Here is a 23,703-nt window from a genome sequence, read left to right as displayed (position 1 = left end):
CCTGCTGGGTTCCATGTGCCACCCTCTACTCTTGAGACAGCATCCTCCACTCCAGACAGTCCTTCCCTGCAGCGGCAGCAGCACACTCAACCACACTCTTAGCTTTCCGTCTGTCTAGGGCTAGGTTTTGAGACAGATGTTGAGATCTGAGGTTCAACAGCCCTTTTACAGTAAATGCTTTTCACAGGGACATTTCAAGAGGGGCTGCCAAGATGGCTCAGTGGTAAAGTGCTTACCGAACAAGCATGAGGACCCGAGGAATCCCTAGCACCCATGTAAAAATCCAAGTGCAGTGGCATGTGCTCCCGTAGAAGGTGAGGTGACGGTGGAGCCAGTGAGCCCCAGCTTCAGTAAGCTCTGGCCTCAAAAACTAAGGTGGAGAGCGATAGAAGATAGGGCCTGGTTTTGACCTCTGGCCTCTATAGACACACAATGCCATAAGTATATATTACACACACACATTGCGAGAATAGTTCACAGAAGTCCCTCACACCGTGACCATCTTAGCAGGCGGGTTATCTGCTGACTGGGAGCCTGCTCTGCTGGTCTCAGGATGTAGAAGAATGCAGGTGCTTGGGCCCCAACTGCTACATGATCAGAAATTGGAGTCTGCCATTCTCTTGGGTACAAAGCCTGAAAGACACTGTAACTCTCTGCATTTAAACTTCCCAGTGTTTGCATGCCAAGTGCTAGAAACAGCCTTTGCTGGCCTTCCCAGAACTGCATATCAGCTTGATGCACCCAACGACAGTGTATACTGCAGACCTCAGTCCCATGCCCAGGGCCTGTGTTATTGTAGCAAAACATGACAAAACACTACTTAGGACTCCACATGCCCCTTCTAGCCTTTCATGTTCAGGAGGCATGCCCCTCAGGCCTGCTCTAGTGAAGGAGCTCAAGGATGGGTTACCTGGGTACCTGGAGTTGCAGGGCTGGAGGGAAGCAGGCACCATGGCTGCTCAAAGCATCTGTTTACTGGTATCTTTGAGGCTATCCCTGGCTGTCTTGTGCCAGGGAAAGGCAGCTTGTGGGAGCCTGGGAAACAGCCATGTTCTTGTCTTTAGTTACCAACTGTGGCCTGGGTGGGGTCATGTGTGTGCTCTTTACCCACTAGCACTCAATGTTTGATGCCGGCCCACCTTGGGCTGACAGGCATCTCCAAAGTGGCGTCTGGCACTGCCCATGGTCAGCAGGGACCCTGTCCCTCACCCAGCAGAAGCTGGCTCCCAGCCCCCACTCTCTCCTCTGCTCTTCTTTCCACTGAACCTCCCAGCCCAGCCCTTTACCCCAGTTTCTTCACATCGGCCTGTGCTCTGAGGTATCAGACCCACCCATACCTGATCCCCTCCAGCCAGCCTCTGCCCTCTCTAAGCGTCCTTCCTAAGTCATAGAGTGAGGGGCCAGGGCTTAGCTCCTCAGAGCCCTGACTCACTATCTGCCCCTCACTCATGTGAGCAGTAAGCCCCTCTAGAAACTGGGGCCCTAAGACATCACAGAAGCCCATGCAACCTTGGGTACCCAAGTGATGGATGAGAGAAAACACCTATGGGAGAAATGGTCAAACTCCTTTAAAATACTCAAGGAAAGCTGATGTTATGATGCGTGCCTGTTATTCCACACAGGAAGCAGGAGCAGAAAGAGCAGAAGTTCAAAGTTATCCTCAGCTACCTAGTAAGTTTGAGGTTATCTTTGACTATAAGAAACCCTGTCTTAAAAAAAAAAAAAAAAAACTTCCGGGGGAAAAACTAAGTGTAAGGGTACATGTCTGTAGTCCCACCTACTCAAGAAGCTGGGGCAAGAGGACTGGCTGAGCCCAGAACTCATAAACTCAAGACTGTGGGGCACACGGAATAAGGGACTGGAGGAAGAGTCTGAGAAAGCTGTACAGACTAGAATCCTGTGCAGAAGGCCTGGGTCTGAACAGACCTGGCTTGGGGCCATACCTCCTGGCACTGTGTCCCTAGTGTGTCCCCCAACATGTGGGCTGGCCAGCAGCCACCTGCATGCCTGGACTCAGCAGCCGGATGTTGGCCAATGCATGGCTTAGTTCCTTCTTCATCAAAAGAGGAAACCCCAGATGGGACTAGAGGGGCTCTGAAGTGGCTTCACTGAGGCCAGCCTGTCACCCAAGCCAGATTCCCTGGGCACGGTGGCTCAGAGTGAGCATGTAGCTTTCTCCACCAGGGACCTGTGCTCAGAACTGACCTTTGACCGGGCATTTGCTCCTCATGGTGAGACAAGGACCTCTTGTGGCCTGATCTCTCAGTGTGTGTCTGCATCCCCCAACACCCATCATCTGGTGGGTGTGTCCCTGTTCTCTCAGTCCTGTCCTCTATGACTCCCCACACTCAGAGACCTATGCCACCTGCCCATCAGCACTTAGCCTGGTGCAAGGCCAACACTGATGTGCAGAGAATGAGATACACCTGCTGTGTCTCCTGCGGGCCAGGGCCTCTGCTGGAGCTGGGAGAAACAGATATACCCAGTTCTGTTCTCTCCCTCCCTCCCCCCCCCCCGTGTGTGTGTGTGTGTGTGTGTGTGTGTGTGTGTGTGTGTGTGTGTGTGTGTGCGAGAGAGAGAGAGAGAGAGAGAGAGAGAGAGAGAGAGAGAGAGAGAGAGAGAGAACAGGTGTATTACTCAGCCACTCTCCACCTTAATTTTTGAGGCAGCACTTCTCAGTAAACTTGGAACTCACTGATTCTGTTAGACCTAAACCAGCTGGCCAGCAAGCTCCAGCAATCCTCCTGCCTCCACCTCCCCAGCAATGGAATTGCAGGCACACACTGCCATGCCAAGCCTTTTCTGGAGGTGCTGGGGATCAGGTCCTCATGTTTGCACAGCTGAGCATCTCCCCAGCTGCTTGCTTCTCTTGGGGATGAAGCTCTGGTCTGGCCCAGCCCTCCACCCACCACTGCCCCGTCCAGCCAGTGGCAAACACTGGCTGTGTCTGAGCATTGCTGATCTTACAGGATGCTCTCACCATGTGTCCTTTACAAACAGATGTGGGCAGCAGGGCTTGGCAGGGAGGACGGCCTATCCTGACATGCTGAGGCATTCCTGGATAGCTGGGCGACAGGTGTTTCCTTCTCCACACACCTGACATGCTCAGCCTACCCCGCTCCAGTCTCCCACATGCCTTCTCTCCTCCCTCCTGATTTCATTGGGGGTAACTCCATTTCCTATCTTTCATGACTTTACATTGTTCCTTCCCAGATACTTAATCAGTGGGAAAACATTGACTCCAGTGCCACTGATCTGGGATGGGCTCCAGGAAGGACGCCGGCTGCTGCTCTCTGCACCCCAGCTCACAGCCCTCTGTCACCACTCACTCCCAAGCCAGGGTAACCCTTCCCTCACACCCATGGCACCTGCTGTCAACTGCAAAATGGGACATGAGGATCCTTGAATTACAACCTTGCTCATCCTCCCGGTGCTCTGGATCTTCTGCAAGTTGGTACCAGGATCTTGATTTGCTATCAGATTAAGATTACAAGAGGCTGGGCTTAGTGCTTAGGAGGCAGAGGCAGGCAGATCTCTGTGAATTCAAGGCCAGCCTGGTCTACAGAATGAGACCGTGGCTCAAAATACAAAAACAAACAAACAAAAAATGAGGGGGGCCTATAGTGATTTAATCAGTGCCTCTCCAAGCTATGCCATGCCATGCATACTCTCCTGCTGTCTAAACTGGGTCCCCATTCTCTCACCTGCTGTATAGATGAGAGACAGAGAACTGAGCAATGACGGGGGCAGAACAGTGTCCCTCGGCTCTCCACCCCCCTGAGCACATTTCAGGTGCCAACATCAATAGAAAGCACAACAGGTCCACTCGACCCAGATCCTCATCTGGTCTGAGAGAGGGCACATGCCCAGGATCCACCAGAGAGAGCCATGGTCTGTGGCTGATTGGGCTTATGTCTAGGGGACCTTGACAGGGTCTCTCAAGCCATCTGCAAAATGAAAGTGGCCCAGCCCACAGATGCTGACCCAGCAGTAACTGGAAAAATGACACCATACAAGAGCAGAGTCAGAACACCCCCAAATCATCAGCGTGGGTTGCACAAGATGCAGATGCATTTCAGGGCTCTGCCCTCGTGTCCCTGTGTCCCCGCTGACCTGTGTGTGCTTGCTCAGCAGCCCACCATATTCTAGCCATTCTACTCCAGAACCCCTCACTCCTTCACCTCAGACTCCTTGTGTTGGGTGGGGGGCTTCTCCATTCTGTACTACCCCCACCATCTTTTTGCCTTCTGGGAGCACTGCCCAAAGAGCAGACCCTGTTGTCACTTGAGTGTCCAAGACAGCCTTAAGGAGTCAGGGACATCTTACTCAGGCCCAGAGGGATGCATGGAAGAAAGATGACAAGGGGTGACCATAGAGGGAATGGCTTATTCCTTACAGGGACCTCAAGCACTGTGGTATGCTGGCACGAGACCCCATCTGTCCTTTTCACAAGGGGCATCAGTGAGCAAGTGGCCAGTGGTGCCCCTTGCTTCTTGTGGACGTAACTCATTCTAGGTCACAAGCACCAGGTGACAGGATGGCTGGAAGGAAGGGCAGGGTCTGATGAGGATCCTGAGGTCCAGGCAGGGAGTTCCTTTACTGTCTCCTCCATGGGATTCCGCTTAAGGAAGAAGTCCTGTGGAGAACCAGCCCAGCAGCAGGCAGCAGCTAAAGTCCAGGATATTGAAAGCCTTAGCCACGGGCTTTGAGTCTAGCTATGGAATGGAGCTCAAGTGTTTGGGACACTCTTGGAGGGGCATCCATGGACAGCCTGTGTCCAAGGGTTGGCAGGCTGAGGGCCTCAGGGTAGAAGGAGAAAGTCATTGATCTTGGGATGCTAAGCAGGCCTACATTAGGGCGATGCCCTCCTGTACAGTCCAGAGGACCAGGGCTCACAGGCCTTTGAGGCTCATGTCAAAGAGCATGCATGGGACAGACCTGGGCCCTCTGCACATATGTAACAGTTGCATAGCTTGGTCTTCATGTGGGACTCCTCAGAGCAGGAGCAGGGGCTGTCTCTGCCTCTGTTGCCTGCCTCATCCAGCCTCAACAGGAGATGCACCTAGTCTTACTGCAACCTTATATGCAAGGCTGACTGATATCCATGGGGAGCCTGCCCTTTTTCTGAAGAGAAAGAGAGGAGGACTGGAGGGGGGGGGGGAGATTTGGGAGGAGAGGAGGGAGGGGAAACCAGTCAGGATATAAAGTAAATAAATTAACATTTTTTAAAAATTAAAAAAGAATTTATTCTTTACTTAAAAAAAATAAATCAGCTACACTGGAAGAAGGTCTGTACCCAGCATGAATGACTCCCTCATGGACACTTAGATAGTACCTCCTTCCTCTAGACCGTCAGCATCTACATACTCAAGCCCCTCTCCTGGATCCTGCAACCATCTGCAATTAGGCAGAATTGCATATATCTGGTTGGGAGGGGTGGCTATTTACTCAAGGGAGGGTACAGTGACCCTTCCCACCCCTTTCTTTGACGAGGAAAAGTCAGTCAACAAGCCCAGATGTGTGATCTTTTGTGAGCAGGCCCAGGCAAATTACTGAAGATGGTCAGTTTAGCTTAGAAAGTCGTCCTGTACGGCAGCACACAAACGTACACATGTGTGCACAGTCCTCTGGATGTACATACAAGCCCATGCTGTGTACATGTACATGTTCACTCACATGTGTATGCCGTATGTGCAAGTACACAGGTCCATTTGCATGCATCCTCACACATACAAGACACCAGACACAGGTTATGCATCAGGGTGTCTGTTAGGCTCAGGTCAGGGTGACTGGAGAGTTTGTTCTTGAGTGTCTCCCCCACCAGTTCCTCCACACCAGCCTTTTTAGAGGAAACACATTGTCAACTTGCGGAGTCATCATGAGTCTGTTTTCCACTGAGCTTCCGGAGTCACGCGTGCTATGGCTTGGAAAGTACCGGGGCAGGCTCAAACTGAGATGGTATTGGGCCCTCAGGAAGGGATTCCAGTCAAGTTATGTGAGAGCAGCAAACACAAAGAGAGGATTCTGGTTACCACCCTGACTAGTGGCTGACCCAGACCCTTAGGCTGGTGCTCTGAATTATACTGCGCATGCTCCATTCTGCGAACTTGGCGAACTGCAGGCAAAGGTGGAGGACCTTCTCTCTCTCTCTCGTTTTTTTGTTTTTTTAAGACAGGTTTCTCTATGTAACCCTGGCTGTCCTGGAACTCACCCAGTAGACCAGGCTGGCCTCGAACTCAAAATCCACTTGCCTCTGCCTCCCGAGTGCCGGTATTAAAGTCGGGGGATTGGGTGGGGTATGTGGTAAAGGGGGTGGGGATTAGGTAAGATATCTTTAGAAGACGAAGGTTGTCTGAGGTGAGAGGGAATGGGAAGAGGATGATGTGTGACACCTAGAGTGTGTGGATGATGGGAGCAAGGGGATGATGGTAGGACATCTGATGTAGGGGGGATGGTAGGGGTACCTAGAGGAGGCATGTCTCTGGACCAAAGCTGTACTCAAAGCCAGGAGCACCTAGGCCAGTTCTGGGTGAGTAGCCATTGTTAAAACATTAACAAACACACACAGACAGACAGACCAACAGACTGACAGACAGACACACACACCCCAAGAAGAGGACATGAGACAGGCAGATGCAGCTGGAACATTTAATATTAAACACCTTATAGAGTGAAGGTGATGTGTTCTCATAGAAATTATAAATAATGAAAAATAAGTATTTAGAAAAAGAAGTATGGGCCCCCACAGTGGGCGGCCAGGGGATTCTTTGGTTAAGCAGCAGGTAAGGCCCAGGGTCTGGACTCCTCAGAGTCCTCCGAGGTCATCTGCCAGGAAGGCCAGCAGGTATCGGCTGACATGCCGGTCAATGATGACAGGTGAGAAGGCAAGGACACGCCGGGTCCCGGGCAGCACTTTGGGGTCTGGAAGACAAAGGGGAGGAGACAATCCATGGGGCAGCCATGAAGGGGACTCTGTCCTGGATGCCTCTGGACTGAAGCAGGCAGGGCAATGGTCCTGCCCCTACTTCCTACTCACGCCTGGTCTTTGTATTTGGTTCAAAGATCAGAACTGAGCCTGACCCCACACCCTCTCCCCAAAGGCTTCCCAGATGGCAAACTCAGGCATCACAGAACAGGGGATGTGGAACAGGTGAGGCTGGCTGCAAGCTTCAGGCCCCAGCGGGGTTGGGTTTGTAAGGGCTGTGTTACCACAGGTCGGGAGATCAAGTCTCATCAGGGGAGATAACCCAAGATGGCAGACACAGCAGGGCTGACTCTCAACTCTGCTGGCTGTACACTATGTTAATAAGCTGTCACTCTCTGGTTCCCATCATCTGCCTACCGGCTTGAAGATGGCCAGCACTCACCTGGTGGGCAGCAGTAGAGGAGAAGGGCCAGGCCCGCTGCCAGGCCCAGGCCTGCCAGGAAGCTCATGGGTCCTGGGGAGAAAGGAGTGTGAGTGGCTGAACCAGTTGGTGAACACTCTAGGGGGCTTGTCCCCTAACAGAAAGCCCTTGGGACATAGACAGAGCCCTGAGGGAAAAGGGAAAAAGAAAGGAGGTGGCGGAGGCATTACCCCTGTCACTCAGCTCACGGCCCTCGAGGCCCCAGTTCAGCTCTCTGCAATCTGAGTTTTCTGGAAACAAAATTACAGAGTGTGGTTAGTAGAGGGCCGAGCTGAGAGTGGGGTTGTCCCTGGGGAAACACAAGGTAGTCTCTGACTCCTGGAGGTGCTGGGCTCACTCATGGCCACTGCAGAGGACACTGCATGAATCTGCGTTTCCTTTGGCCCAGTTTCTGTGACATCACAGGTGTGGAACAGACCAGCATGCTGCTTGCCATAAATCATCAAATGCAGAACAAATACCCACTATCAAGAACTTTCCCCTATATATTCCCATGGGGTTAGAGGCAGCCGACCTGCCACATGGGCCCTGGGGCATCTAGGAACCATAAAAGGTTCCAGTAGAGATGTGGCTCTGCTCCATCAGGGTTCTAAAGAACCCAGTAAAATGCTTTCAGTGGAGGGGAGAGGGAGAGTCTATTCACTCTGTCCCCCAGTGTCCACACTGTGTCATGTGAGGTCTGGGGAAGATTCCTTGGGATCAGAGACCCCAGCCTAGAGTCCCAGCTGAGCTCATGGGCAGAGTCACCTCATCTTTTTGTCTGGTGCAGCAGTACCTCCTCCCAGTTTTCCAAGCAGAAAACCTTGAAATTGAGCCACTACACCGGTCCTGCTGTGAAATCCAGGTCCCAGCAGCTCCAGTGACCCCCGGGCCTTTGGGACCTACATATCACCTAGGGCTTTGAGATCACAATATCACTTACCTATACCCAAAGATGCTCTACAAAATCCCCACATGAACAGACTGGAGGATACAAAGGCAGACAAACTTGGGGCCTGCTGTGGGCCTGGTCATGCTCTGCTGGCATGGCCAAGGAGCACAGGGACGTAAGAAGGAAGTTGCTATGAACTTAGAAAGGAAGACGCAGCCACACACGGGACGGTGGCTTCTATGTGGAAGCTGGTATGGGGAGGGGAGCATCAGAGAGGGAGGAGGACAGAGGGAGAGGCAGGCCTGTGCTATTCTCCATGAGTGAATTCTCTGAGGAGGGACAGGGAAGAGGAGAGATACCCAGGACGGGCACCTGAGGCACTGAGGACTGCCATGCTGTCAGCAGTTGACCTGGTGCTGCCCCTGATGAGTGTAAACCACTGTAGGTGGGGATAAGGGGCAGGACTTACGAGGAGTGTAGCGGCTGGGCAGGTGGCTGTGCAGGGGCTGGGCATGGATGTACAGAGCTCGGTAAAACTCCTGACAGTGCCGTTCCCCACGCTGCTGAAGGTGGCTCAGGAGGTCACAGAGCCGTACGCGCAGGGATGCCTTGGGGTTCCGGAACTGGGGGCAGAAGAAAGGGTAGGCTGGAGGGGACAGCTGTGAAGTGGTACACTCAGGACCCCAGCCTCAGAAGCCACAGACCTCAGAACCCTCACAACCCCTCACACCACACACTGATATGCCTAACACTGCAGCAGTCAGTTGCAGGCTAAGTCTTGGCTAATACTTGTGTCTCCAGGGCAACGGACTGGGAGAGGTCACTGAGAAAACAGGGTGTGGGGGACATCACCCTAAATAATAAGACTCAATGTGGCTTCTCCCTATGCAGCGTCAGTGAATCACCGCAACCCTCTGGGGCTCAGTTCTTGTAAAAGGGAAACAATCCCACGTGGTAGGGTTGTTACAGAACACAGATGACGGCGTACGTGACAATTGCTCGTACGTGACAATTGCTCTTATTTCTCAGTTTGTAGGGACGTGAATCTAGTATTTCAAAAGCCAACTGAGAAAAGAACAGTTTCTTCTGATGTGGTTGTGAAGGCCAGTGGACAGACCACTTGGCACCAAGCCCAGAACCAGGAGGCTGTGGTCTGGTGCTGCCCCCTGGCGGCGACAGCTGAAAACTGACCAGCAATAACAGAAGCCTACAGGGCCTGTGAGGAGGGACTTCTCCCTTTAGCATAGGAACTTCTGAAGCTTATGTGCCACCATGAGATGAATTGGAGCCTGTCACTTTTTAAAACCACTGTGTGGTTCACACTGTAAGTGTCTGAGTTGACAGGCAACCTGAGTTGACCCTGCTTCTGTCCAACCAAACTTTGCCTGCTTTGAGACAACCACCCAGAAAGTCAATCATCGGTGTTTACTCAAAAGGAATGACCCCCAAAGGACTAGTGCGTTTCTGGCATTCACTGTTCTATTTGGTTCCTCCAGTCTTGATAAGACTGCCAGGGGCATGTACTGATACTTGGGTGGGGGCAGGCCCAAATTTCATCCCTTGTCCCCCCAAACCTAGGGCTTCTCAGGGTCTTCTTTTCAGACCTGGAGAGACAAGTCAGGATTAGCTGTTGTGACACAAAGCCCAGGAACTGCATCTGAAATGCCATCTCTGGCAGAACCATTTTGATGTCTGTAGCTGTGACACCTGAGGCCTTGGTTGCCCCCTTTGTAAAATGGGGTGATGACTTCAGCTATTTGTAGGGCTGTAGGTGAGAACTGGGAATGGTCCAGAAAGAGTGTGCTTGGCAACTATTCACCTGGCTCAGGTGGGCCAGGCCATGCCCCAGTCTCTGAGCCAAGTGGAATAGCATGGTTGTGTCACAGACAGGGTGCTGAAGTTCTCAGTGGGACCAGCCTTCCTCAAGTCTGCCTGGCCACACCCAAGCATGGCTGTGGGTGGGGTCAGCTTCCACTGCCCACCTAATATAGACTGGGCCTCTTGGCCCTACAAACACAAGGAAGAACAAAGAGGAAAACACAGTGAGCCATCACTTACTTTGACCTCTGGAAGATGCAGAGCAAAGAGCCATGGTGTGGTTCCAGACTGTGTGTGTGTGTGTGTTATGGGTGCTTACAAATGTGGGTGCATGCAGAGGCCAGAGGTTGTATCAGGATGCTTTCCTCAATGGCTCTGCACCTTACTTTTTTGAGATAGAGTCTCTCACTGAACCTGGAGTTCACTACTCTGGCTAAATGGTTTGTCCAGCAAACCCCTTGGCTCTACCTGTCTCTGTTACAGGTTCAGGGATCCAAACTCAAGTCCTTGTGTTCACACAGAAATCATCTTACCAACTGAACTGTATGCCCAGCTCCAGGTCCAGACTTGTGATCCCTCCTTTCTCGGCTCCTTCCTATTTTTATGTTGTTGTGTGCTGTCATGTATGATGGCTAATTTTATATCAACTTGACACAAGCTAAAATCATCTGAGAGGAGGGAACCCCAATTGAGAAAATGCCTCCCTAAGATTAGGCTGTCGGCAAGCCTGTAGGGCATTGACCACGGAGGGCCCAGGCCACTGTGGGTGGTGCCAGCCCTGGGCTGGTGGTCCTGGGTTCTGTAAGAAAGCAGACAAACCAGGCCATGATGAGAAAGCCAGTAAGCAGGACCCTCCATGGTCTCTGCATCAGCTCCTGCCTCCAGATTCCTGCCTTGTTTGAGTTCCTGTCCTGACTTCCTTCAATGATAGACTATGGATGTGGAAACATACAAATAATAATAATAAAACCTTTTCTCCCCAAATTGCTTTTGGTCATGGTGTCTCATCACAGCAATGAAAACCCTAACTAAGACACCATGTAGCACCTCCTACAACCTTCTCATAATTTTGGAAGGGACCAGCAGCCACAAGAACATCTGAGATTGAGGCATAAAGATCTGATGATCTGAGACCACGTGGACCGGCCCAAGCCCAGGTGAGACTCCTGCAAGCTCCTGAGGCAACAATCCAGGGCCTATGGCGATTTTCCCAGCTCAGAGAGGAGACACCCAAGAGGTCCCCTGGTCCCGCTCACCCCTCAGCACCTTTTCGGCCTCCTTGTTGGTAAGGATTTGTGGGTAGTAACGGTTCAGCTGGAGGATGATCTTGTCTACTTGTTGCTCGCTCAGGCGACCCTGTCCTGTCAGGAAAGGAGTATCCTGTACCAACCGGTCACAGTAGGTCTGATCTGGAACACATGGGGATAGCATGAAGTAAGCCAGGACAGCCTCAAGGGGGACCAAAGATGGCACCCTTGGTGCTGACCACAGGAAGCCCACACCTGCTGGAAGGGCAGCAGTCTCTCTGGAGGGTGCATCTATAATTTTTATGTTAACTACAAAGAAGATATCTATAGAATATACACAAAATAAATAAGAGAATCAAAATGTTACCACAAAAATTTACTTAATTACAAAAGAAATCAGAAAAGGTAGGAATGAGGGTTGAAAAAGCTAAAAGACCCACAACACACAAACAGTAGAGATGAAACTTTCATTGTCAACATTACTTTAAATGTAAATAGGTTAAACTCTTTAATCAAAAGGGCAAAGATTAGCAGAATGGCCCTAGATACTGACAGCCGCTCACTATAGAGCTAAACACAGAATCAGTTGAAAGTGAAAGGAATTAAAAAGGCATTCCATGTGGGCAACTCCCACCTTTTGACCTTTCAACACTGGAAGTTGTCATCTGCAAACATTATGTTCAAAAATAACCTCATAATGCTGTAAGCAAGTTTCCAATTTTGTATCGGGCTATATTCACAGCTGTCTGCAGACACAACTGCCACAGGTGTCAGGTTGGACACACTTGATTATGAACAGAAACCAAAACAGAGTAGGTGTGGCTCTATTTGTATTAGACAAAATAGACGTTAAGTCAAAACTGGTACAAGAGATCAAAAAAAAAAAAAAAAACACCCAACAAAACAAAACTCCAACATATGTTAATGAAAGGTTTATTCATCAGGAATATGTAACAACTATAAACATACGCACCAAGTTTCAGAGCCCTGAATATGAGGAAATATTGGTGGAATTGAAGGGAGAAACAGACAGCTCTACCATATATAGAGACAATATACTACTTTAAACAACAAAGAGCCAGATAAGATCAATAAGGAAACGGAAGACTTACAATTCTGTAAACTATACCTAAAAGTCACACATAAAACAAACTACCCAGTAATAAAAAAAATACACTTTTCCCAAGTGCATATCTAACATACTCTAGATCACAAAACAAGCAGATCCTAGGCCACAAAATAAGTCCTCATAGGGATGGGGGCACCCACCCATCTCAAAGTTTTTAATCCAGAAATGTTCCTGTCCAAAGGAAGAAAAGGGGCAAAGAAATGGAGCAGAGACTGAAGGAAGGGCCATCCGGGGCCTTCTCCACCTGGGGATCCATCCAATGCAGACACCAAACCCTGCACTGTGCTGTGCTCAAGAGGCCCTTGCTGAAGGGAACCTGGTGTGGCTGCTCCTTGGGAGGTCCAGCCAGCAACTGACCAATGCAGATGTGGATGCTTGGAGCCAACCATCAGACTGAGCTCAGGGGCAACCTTGGGGAGCTAACAGAAGGACTGGAGGAGTGGAAGGGGATTGCAACCCCATAGGAAGAACAACATGGGCTGGCTGGACCACCCAGTGCTCTCAGAGATTAGACCACTAACCAAGGAGTGCGCAGGGAGGGATCCAGGACTCCAGATACATATGTAGCAGAGGTTGACCTGGGCTGACAGCAGTGGAGGGAAGGCCCTTGGTCCTGTGGAGGTTTGATGCCCCAGCATAGGGGGATGCTGGATTGGTGAGGTGGGAGAGGGTAGGTGGTCGGGGGAGCATCCTTATAGAGGCAAAGGGGAGGGGGAGAGGGTGGATGTGGGATGGGGGCTTATGGGGGAGTAACTGGGAAGTGGGCTATTGTTTGAGATGTAAACAAATGGAATGAATAATAATAATAATAAGTCCTCATATATTTAAAAGCATTTAAATCAAATGCTGTTTTATGATCACATGGCACGAAGTGAGAGATCAATACCACCAGAGTTCACAAATCTGTGGGGATTCGATTACTAATAGGTCGAAATAAAACCACAAAATAAATTGAAAACATTGGGACAAATAAGAAACAAACTCTCTAAACCTAAGGGATGGAGCAAGCTGTGCCTCCGAGAGGGAGAAACAACTGCCATAAATGCGCACAATTCAAATGAGAGAGCTTGGACCAGGCGTGGCACGTGCTTCAATCCCACCACTCTGGAGACAGAAGCAGGCAGATTGCTATGGGTTTGAGGCCACCTTAATCTATATAGAGTCTGGGCTAGCTGGAGTTACATAGTGGTGCCTAGTGAAACCTTGTCTTAAAAAAAAAAAAAAAAAAAGCTAAAATGAATAGCCTAACATTACATCTCAGCCAAACTGTAAGGGAAGGACAGAGAACACTAGAAAGCTAACAGAAGAGAATAGCACCAACTAGACTGAAGATACCCTAGAGGGGAGAACGTTTATAAAAGAGAAAAATCCACAAAACCAAAGTTTATTCACTGAAAAGGTCAACAGAATTAACAGACATTTAGCTAGACTGGCAAAAATGGCTCAGACTACTAACATCAGAGATGACAGAGGGTGGCCGGGTATGGTGATGGACATCTGTAGTTTTGGCATTATGGAATGCTGAGGCAGGAGGATTATGAGTTCAAGGCCAGTCTAGGCTAAATAATGTGAGACCAAAACCAACAACAAAAAACCCCAAAACAACAACAAACAAGACAAACGAAAAAGAGGCCAGGAAGGAGATGGATGAGCTGGGCTTGGAGCTGTACACAGATGTGGGGACCAGAGTTAAATTCTTCAGAACCCAGAAACTGAAGAGTGTTGGCATTTACCTGTGATCCCAGCACTGAGGAGGTTAACATAGGCAGATCCCCAGAGTTCACTAGACATGAAGTCTAGCTGAACTGGTGAACTCTAGCACCCTACCTCAAAAGTGAAGCTGGAGACTGGGGAGTGCCCATCAGTTGATGGGCCATCTAGCCTGGTATACATAGCAGTGAGCAACAGAAGAGAGACTGTCTTAAGGTAGAAGGTGAGGACTGACGCTGAGGTTGTCCTCTGACTTACACACACACACACACACACACATGCATACATACACACATACACACATATACATATATATACACACATATACACACACACATCACAAGATGAGCTAGGCTGAGACAGAAGGACCTCCAACTTCAAGGCCTGCTTAGACAATTTAGTGAGGCCCTATGTCAAAATAAAAATTTTAAAGATACGGTTCAGTGGCAGAGAGCTTGCCTGTCATGTACAAGGTCCTGGGCTCAGACCTCAACACTGCAAGAGATAAACTAGCGACACAGAATGATGTGGAAGAGTCTTAAGCACACTTTGCTCAGTGAAAGAGCTTGTCTGAGAGAGCCCCAGACCTTATGGCTCTAATTACACCAGGCTGTAGAAAAGGCAATGCCAAGGAGACAATAAAATCAGTGGTTGCCAGGCATGAGGAGGGAGGGAGAGAGGGAGGGGTATGCAGGCCACAGGGGTGTGTTAGGCAGGGAAACTATTCTATGATGGCATAAAATATTTGTCAAAGCCCAGGGAATGTCTGACACAAGGAGGGAACGCTAGTACAGGTTCTGGGCTTCAGCCAATGATAATAAGTAGATCTGAGGGAGGGGCGGGGCATCCATTTCCTCAATCTTCAGTCAACAGTCCCCAAAATAAAGCCCAGTGTATGCCTGCAGTCCTAGTTACTGGAGAAGCTGAGGCAGCCTGAACAACAAAGAAAGACTTTGACTCGAAATAAACGAGACAAATAAGTCTACTAGGAAAACTTATTTGGAAAATTCCATTGTTGATGTTTGTGGGAAAACCGGGGCAGGAGGAGGGAGTCACGGAAAGCAGAGCCACCCTGAGTTGGGATAGACTACTTGAGAAGGGACCCAAAGGATCTCCCTGAGTCACAGAAACATCTAGATGCTGCGTGGCTAACACAGCTTACACATGATGCTTACACAGCTGCAGGCCTCTGTCAGAATATATCAAACCGTTCTCGAAAAGCAAGTACAGGGGCTGGAGGGGAGGGCTGGAGGGGAGGGCTGGAGGGAAGGGCTGGAGGGGAGGGCTAGAGGGGAGGGCTGGAGGGGAGGGCTAGAGGGGAGGGCTGGAGGGGAGGGCTGGAGGGGAGGGCTGGAGGGGAGGGCTGGAGGGGAGGGCTGGAGGGGAGGCCCAGAGGTTAAGAGCATGTGCTGCTCTTGCAAAGAGCATGGTCTCCAGCTCCAGCTCCAGCTCCAGGGTATCTGATGGCTTCTTCTGACCTTCTTGGCACCAGGCACACACATGGTACACATACATGCAAGTCTGCAAAATACTCACAGGCAGAAAATAAATCTAAAGTCAAGTGTATTTATCTGCTTTCAATTGGATTAGACCTCTATACGGTATATCGGGTTTTTACAAATAGGGTCACCATGTCAGGAAAGGTGAGACCTGTCCCTGGCTCCATGCTGGGGTATGGAATCAACAGGCTACCTTCCATACATCTCTGTTCTCCTGATACTTCCTCCTGGCTGGTCTGTCTTCTGACTCCTGCAACCTCCTATCTCTGAAAGTGGCTTTGTGGGGTCCTGCCTAACCCAGGTGGGCACAGCCCATCAACATGACTACCCTTTGCCAGGAACTTGGGGGTGTCTTCCAGGAGAGTTCACAGTGTAAAAGCGGGGGCTGCATTCATCAAAGACCCCATAAACACATCCTTGGCCCAGGAAGCTACTCTCAAGAGAATAGGGATAGGGCTGTCCTGGTTGAAAGCCATTGCTCCTCCAAGGTCCACACTTTCGCTCATCGGCCATTCCATCCCTGTCTGATGCCATCTGTACCGCCTCATCATAGCAGCTGGGGACTCGGAATACTGGCCCAGCCCCCTGACAGTGTATATAGGAGACAGATTTACCAACAGCTCAGGGACACCCAGTGACTTACCACATTGCCAGGTGCTCCAGTGCCTGCAGCATCTCATCAAAGAGTTCAAATGAACAACACTGAGCTAATTCACAGAAAAATCGCAGGGTTCTATTTGTACCTACCTATAACCTCCATCCTCCCACTGGCTTTGCAACTGCCCCACTTTCAGAGCCACACTGGGGCTGCCAGTTGACATTCTGCTTCTGTCATTTACATATGAATCACCACCGTGAATTCAGGGGTCTGCTCTCTCCAGTCAGGAGCTTCCCAGGACTGTCTGACTCCACCTTGTGCTAGGGAGTACAAGGCTGCACACACAGTAGGCACTCACTAAAGAATTCTGGAATGAGTGGGCTTCAGTCCAGGGTCCAAAGGCGAGGTCTGCTGGTGGATAGTGGCCAATGCCTCAGAGCGGCCTCCTCCTACTCTGAGAGCCACTAGCCAAGATGGATCTCTGCTGCCCACAAGCCATGAGTCACAGGAGCCCTGAGTCACCTGCCATGGGTGGCCCAGCCCAGGGCTGAGGCCAGCAGCTTTAGGGCAATGTACTTCCTGTGTTTCCTGTGGCTCTTATAAGCTGTTCACGCAACCCATAGAGGCAGCCACTGGTTATAACGGAGACTCAGGCAAGGCTCTACCTGGATACCAGGCTCTGGTAAACAAGGCCAGGAATGCCTTTACTAGCTATAGAAAGATAGATCACTCTGTGCAGAATCTATGAACTTTTGCCTGTATCTTCTTCCCTCCCTGTCAGCTGGTACCAGAAGTTTGGCCCTGTCACCTCACCTTTAACTTCTGAAGCCCAGATATAAGTCCTCATTCTTTGAAGCAGCTGGTCCCATCTGCCCTTTCTCTGCCCCTAGGATTCCAGAACATTCTGTCTGCAGCTCACAACTAGAGTCAGGACCCATGCTGCAGGCTGGGAACACCTGGTTGATTCATGCCCAGCTTATTTAGTCCCCTTCCAAGAATTCACCATTTTCCTGGGGTCCAGAACTTGGGCAACAACTCCCCTTGGAATCACTCCCAGAAGCTCTTGTCATAGTACTTGGTTTAGCTTAGATCACTCACTCCATAGGATACTACCTATTCTGTGAAGATACAACCCTCAGTATCTATAGCCAACACACACACACACAGAGGCAGCAAAGACTAATGTATATGGCAGACCCCCCTTCCCCCAAGCTGGTGCACTAGGGCACTGAGCCAAGAACAAGGGATCTGGGGCCCCAGGGTTGCCCATCCAACCCTCTCAGGCTTCTGCTCTTCAGTCTCCATCTCCCACTAGAAAAAGGTAGGATGGTTTGAAGTGTCAACAAGCCAGTAAGTAGACAGTAGAGAGGAAAGTGCACCACTGCCACAGTCAGGGCCTGGTTATGTCCTTCCAGCTAAAAGTCCTCCACTCCCATAACTGTTCTCCTGGAGGTAGGATACCTCATTCTCCATGGGCATCCCGTCTCTGCAATGGGCCCTTGGAGGCCAACACAAGAGATCTGTCCCACATATCCTGTTGAACTTATTGGAGCATCTGGGAAGCCAGAGGCAGGGCAGGGGCCAGGCAAGAATGCTGAGGCCAAGGCTCCCCATTCTGCTCCTACCACTAACCAGCAAGGCGGTCTGGGGGCATTTACCCAACTTGAAATTGATCACCACGTTCCTGCACAGGCATGATAATATTCCTTATACCCCCACACGGCCATTCTGAACAAGAATGCATGCTAGGGGCTCAAGCAGGGCTCTGAGAATGCATAATGCTCAGAAATTGCAGCCCCAAACAAGAAGGGCCTGGAAGATGGGGTCTCCTCTAACCTGTTCTAGAAGTCACCAGGTTGAAGTCTTATTTTTGTGCATGACCAATGCTGACTCCAGTTTAGAGATCCCTGGGTGCTTCTGGGGTTACCTAGACTCTCTGGGCTATTCCAGGTGAACTCTGGCATATGAAGTATAAGAGACTTCCAAAAACAAAGTGTGACGTCTGGAAGCTACCACGTTCCCTGGGCTCTATGTCAGCAGGGGTCCCTCGCTGACTCATCCTCGCAGAGTTCTTTTACAGGAAGAACTTAGCACAGCAATGTCACTGTGTCCCTCTGGGATCAGGAATAAAGTGGGTGAGTCCCCAGAGCAAAGGGTTAGGCTGGGGCTACCAAGCCAGCCTGGAGAGCGGGGATCTAGTTGTTGGGTTCCGAATTCCCTAGACCCATCTAGAGTAAGGGACTCGGCTGGAGTCCCGGAGCAAGCGGGAAACACGGGCGTCTCCCTGGTACTACAAGCTACCCAGGTTTGCAGCGCCGGTCCCGCCTCCAAGGGGGATGTGTGCAATCGGCGCTCTAAAGTCTCTGCAGACTAGCGATGAGCACCATTTTCCTCTCTCAGATCCATCCCGTTCCAGGACACCGCCTTGCTCCTCAGATGCAACCTGTGCAGTGCACCGGGTGAGCGCTCACCTGCTGCTCAGCCTCCTTGGCCCGCGACGGCCCCCCACTCCGCACCCGAGACCCCGGTGCCCCTGGCCCGCTGCGCAGAGCCCGGGACACCCCGCCACCGCGCGCCTCTTACGCCGGCGCCAGCTGACGCCAAGGTCACTCGGCTCCCGTCGCCCTCCTGGCCCTGCGCCCACCTGTCATGGCGGAGGACACGGCGCCGCCCCGTCGTCCTCGGCTGTCCGCCGCCCGGCCCGAGGGCTCCAGTGACCGCCGCCCGCAGGCCTGGCTCTAAGCCCCGCCTCTTCCCTGTAGGCCCTGCCCAGCGACGACATCTTAACACCAAGCCCCTCCCTTCAGTTAGCCACGCCCCTCTCTGTACGGGGCTCTGGGGCGCGTCAGTAGTGGCGCGGCCCGGGCCCTAAACAACTTTTCTTACTCTAAACTACGCGCTCCAAAGAACCCCGCCCCCGAGGAGCTTCACCAGTAGCAAAGCCGTGAGTCCCGCCCCAGCTTAAGTGATTTAGCGAGAAGCTCAGTACCCGGGTCCCTGTCTGGACCAGAGAGATCTCAAGCCATGCCCCGGCTCAAGGCTCGCCCCAGTCACAGCCTGTCCAATAGCTGGACTCCGCGCCCCTTCGCCTATGCCCTGACCCTCCTCGGGGTGCCTGCTGTTTGCTGAGGTTAGGAGGTAGTAGTGAGCTTCTCGGTTCAGTTTTATGCTGCTGTGCCCTGGCCACCCCACTCCCATCTCCTGGATGAAGAAACCAAGTCTTAAAAGAGACGAGAATTACCCAAGGTCACATAGGAGATCAGGTCTGGCAAAAAAAAAAAAAAGGGTGATGGGAGTTCACTGGCAACAAGAACAAGGGATCAAACCAGGACAGTGATGAATTGGGACTTAACAGAGAGCTTGGTGGGTCCTCCTACCAAGTCCCCCATTTAAACAGAGGACAAATGCCTGCCATTGCAACCTAGTTAAAGGAAGTCATGTAGTCTGACTAAGCCTCAATTTTCCTAACTATAAAATGTGTGGCCTCAGGCGATAACTTTTTCCCCCTCCTAACTTTGTTTCCCTTCTGTTGTAGGTAGCCCTGGCCCTTCCAGCTCCAGTACCTACCACAGGAAGCCCCCAAGCCCAGGCCCAGGAAATGGAGATCTGTGGGGATAGGGGAGGCAGGACTCTCACAGCCAGCAATGGCAGCAGGCACCAGATTTTGCTTCTCTGCTGGTGCTGCTAGTCTGGCACACTTTAGAGTTGTAACTTGAGATACTGGAACCAGACCAGGACCAAAACCAGGAATGGGACCCAGGTCTGGATGCACTTCCTGGACAGTCCAGAAATTCCATGGGTCCCTGAGGCCTCCATATCTGCCTCAGTCCTCCCCAGTGCTGCATGCATCTGGAGATTGTCTTGCAAGGTCACTTAGAGCTCCAAACTCTTGGACCCAGTGACAATGATCAATACACTCCTGCCCCTTGCTAAACACTGCAGAAAATGAGGTTTGCGCAGGTTCCCCACTGGCCAGGCAAATGCAGAGCCAGTGGGCAGCTGTCCTCAGCACCTGTCTGTGCCTGCAGAAGTACAGACAGCATGGACAGATTTTGTTCCAGAGCAGGGGATAGTGTGTAGGTGACTTACATGTGTGCCCAGGAAAGTCTGGGCTAGATCCAAGGGCTACATCTTGCAGAAACCCCGCCCAGACCCCCCTGGGACCATTCTGAAGGACCCCCGGGATTCAGCTTGACCCTGATTATTACACACCAATCACTTTGTTCTAGCAGTGGGTGAGACTGAGGGCTTCCTGAACCACCCATTTTTTAGGCACCCCTTGCCAGACTCATCATCAGGAAGGCCAGCATTCCTCCTTTATATCTTCTCCTGAACCTGAGGACTTTACTTGGTCTCATGAGGGAAACTGAGGCCTAGGGCAGAGTCCCTCACCCAGCTCTAGCAGTTTGAGGTGGCCTCCCAACTGCAGGCTACCTGCTCCTTAGCACTCCAGAGTTTGTGCAACATTTAATCCAAGGACACGGCTCCAGCTCACAGAGATTCTACATCCTAGACCATATAGGAGTCCCCCCTCCCCCACCTCAAGCCTCTGTCTGAGACAGAACAGCTACAGGTACACAAGGGGCTACAAAACACACCCGATGTCCATTGCAGGATCTACAAGAGGTGCAAGGTAGACCCCAGGTCTAGGGGTAGGCCCTGGGTACTCCTCCTCTTCCCTGTGGTGCACAGGTGGCTGCTTCCCTACAGTCAGGATCTGTTGACTTAACATATTTGAATATGGAAAGGCTGTGCAGATTTCTAGAGTGTCAGCTGATGTTGCACCTCACCTCCTGCAAAGCAGCTGGGAGCCTTCACTGACATAGTCAAATGAGCTGGTCAGAAGTCACAGCCTGTGAGACCAGACTTAGGACCACTGCAGTAGAGGGAAGGGATAAAAACTAGGCTCAGAAGACAACTCGGCTCTATTCTAAATACAGTAGGAACAGTGTGGGGTTTATAGCCAAGGAATAGGTGTATGGAGGCCTGGCAGATACAAAATTGAGAGACACTAAGAAGGCTAGGGTTGTAGCTTAGTTGGAGTGCTTGCTTGCCTAGCATACATGAAGCTCTGGGTTAGATAGATCTCCAACACCAAATAAACTAGTCATGGCAATGCAAGCCTATGATCCCAGTACTCAGGAGGCAGAGGCAGGCAGATCAGAAAATCAAAGCCTTCCTTGGCTACATTGTTTAAGGTTAGCCCGAGAGAGATGAGACTGTATCAAAAAATAAAAGAAAAAGAAAGGCAACATCTGGAGTGATGGGTCTGGGAGATGGGATGAATCCACCTGCTCTATAAGCATTGAAGAACTGAGTTCAGATCCAGAGTACCATATAAAAATCTGTACTGCAAATTCTGTTCTCTACATGCACTCACAGATACATCTTGTACATACTCAAGTATGTACACACACGAACACGCAAGGTGTAAGGGAGGCTCTGGCTAACCTAATTGTGAGAGTTGGAATGTCACGGCTCACACTCATTCAGTTTAACCGATACAATGAGGTGTGACCAGGTTGGACTGGCAGGAGGTGATTAAGGCTCTACCCTCACAAATGAACCTATCCATCTGTGAATTAATGGATTAGGGGATTAGTGGGGTATGAGGAATGGCTTTGTAATGAAGGAAAGCTTGCTGCCCCTCACTATGTCCTCCACTGAGCTGTCCAGCAGAAAGACCCTTGTCAGATGTCCTAAAGATGCTGGCACCATGCTCCGGATGTGTAAACTAAGCTATCCAGACATATACACCAGCTAGCCCATCTGTGGTAAGCAGTTACAGCAAGAGAAACCCGGCTAAGACTGTGACATTCGGTATTCTTGTTGAGGGCTGGCCAAGGTGATCAGACAGCACAGGAAGACGGTGTGGGTGAGGAACGACACTGTAGAGGGAGGGTGGTGGTAATCTGACACAGCGGTCATTTGTTCAATCTAAACTTAACAAGGAGGTGTAGTTGGTTTAGGGTTCCAACTAAAGTTTGGTCATGCAAACAAAATCATTGTCAGAATCTCATCCTGACAGTCCCCTCATGTCAGCACCACAAGTATCAGAAAACAAGCCTGATCCCAGAACTCTGGAAGCTGGGGCAGGAAGACTGAGTCTGAGGAGAGTCCTGCTGTATGAGAGCAAGGACCTTTCCAAGTTGCACAGACAAACTCATTCTCTTTAGGGCAATTTGTACTAAAAAGGTGAGGCCTGTCCCTGCTTGTCATCAACCCCTCCTTATACCTAACCACTCACCTGCCCCTTCCTCATCTCTCAGTTCTCTCTTCCAGATATCCCAAATACCCAGCCCATTTCCCACCTCTGTGGTCACTATTTTATTTCTAACCTGGATGCTGGTGGCTACTTCCTCACTGGCTTCTTTTCCTCTCCTGGACTCCGCATGGTGGCCACAGGAGCTATGGCCATAAGGTGGACTGCTCCCTGGGGTTCATGTCCTTCCTGTTCCTCCAGTGGCTCCTGTCTTTTCCAGGCCTTTGTGTGTCTGTGCCTCCTTCCCATACTGTTCCTCTCAGCTTCCCACTGGATGTCCTCCCTACCTTGGGCTTGGTCTCAGCCCCAGTATTACCACCTCTTGTGACCTCTGAGGCCATCTCACATGATGCTGTGCTCCCAACCCTGGAGCATTGTCACCGCCTGAGGATGAGTCCCTATTGGCCACCATGTGTGCTGTAGCACACACACCACATGGCTAACCTTCATGCAGTAGTCACTTAATGAATGTATATGAATAATACAGTTTATAACTGCAGTAAGGGACAGAAAGGCAAGATGTTGGGGCCTAGGCTGCCCGCCCCCCGGGCTGCCTAAAATGTTGAGGCCCTCTCCACTCCGTGCTTGGCTGCCACTGTATCCCGGCCCAAGCTGCCGCTCCGGTCCGAGGGTCTGGGTTCAGCAAGAGAGAGAGTGAGGATGGACTCGAAGAATGGAGACCAGAGTGTGTTTCGATCCTGTTTATTCTTCAGTCTCTCTAGTTCCTAGTTGTACTCAATCCTTTCTCTTCCGAGTGTCTAATATCTACTCCTACTCCTAGTGTCTGAATCCCTAGTGTCTGAATCCCTGTTTTCCAAATTGTTCTCTCTTTTATATGTCTCACTTCTAAGCCATGCCTGTAAGTCACACCTTTAATCATGCCCTTAGGTCTTGTCTCTAAATCTGATCTCTAAATCACACTTTTTAAGTCACACACCTTTAATCTCACACACCTTTAATCTCACACACCCAAGGAAAGTCCTGGGTATCTAAAGCAAGATGTTATCAGAGTGTGCTCAGCTGTTGTAGGCTATTGTAATCCAAGTCTCATGTCAGGGTATATGGCTCAAGATGGCTGCAAAGCTGATAGCCGCTTTCTGCTAAAAGTCGGCTCCCAACAGCAAGACACATACTATATGACAGGGTTACTGGGCCTTCCTGAG

At 50.7% G+C, this 23,703-nt stretch overlaps 1 protein-coding gene across 3 annotated transcripts; it reads right to left on the bottom strand.

Annotated features, from left to right (window-relative positions):
- Positions 1-6,634: 6,634 nt before the first annotated feature.
- Positions 6,635-19,045, bottom strand: Card19 (caspase recruitment domain family member 19). Of its 3 annotated transcripts, XM_034509635.2 has the most exons (6): positions 18,923-19,045; positions 11,362-11,504; positions 8,747-8,900; positions 7,577-7,636; positions 7,368-7,439; positions 6,635-6,921 (listed from the first exon to the last, which is right to left on the bottom strand). In XM_034509635.2, exons 1-6 carry the CDS (start codon positions 18,927-18,929, stop codon positions 6,806-6,808), a joined length of 552 nt encoding a protein of 183 aa, XP_034365526.1. In that variant the 5' UTR covers positions 18,930-19,045; the 3' UTR covers positions 6,635-6,805. The 3 variants fall into 3 exon arrangements, with proteins under 3 accessions (XP_034365526.1, XP_076795171.1, XP_034365527.1); XM_076939056.1 differs by lacking the exon at positions 7,577-7,636 and having other exon boundaries at positions 7,368-7,533; XM_034509636.2 differs by lacking the exon at positions 7,577-7,636.
- Positions 19,046-23,703: the final 4,658 nt, after the last annotated feature.

Source organism: Arvicanthis niloticus, chromosome 8 (genome assembly GCF_011762505.2).
Source record: "Arvicanthis niloticus isolate mArvNil1 chromosome 8, mArvNil1.pat.X, whole genome shotgun sequence".
Taxonomy (NCBI): Eukaryota; Metazoa; Chordata; class Mammalia; order Rodentia; family Muridae; genus Arvicanthis; species Arvicanthis niloticus.
The sequence above is the reverse complement of the archived record's forward strand: the minus strand, read 5'-3'. Positions and strand labels throughout refer to the sequence as shown.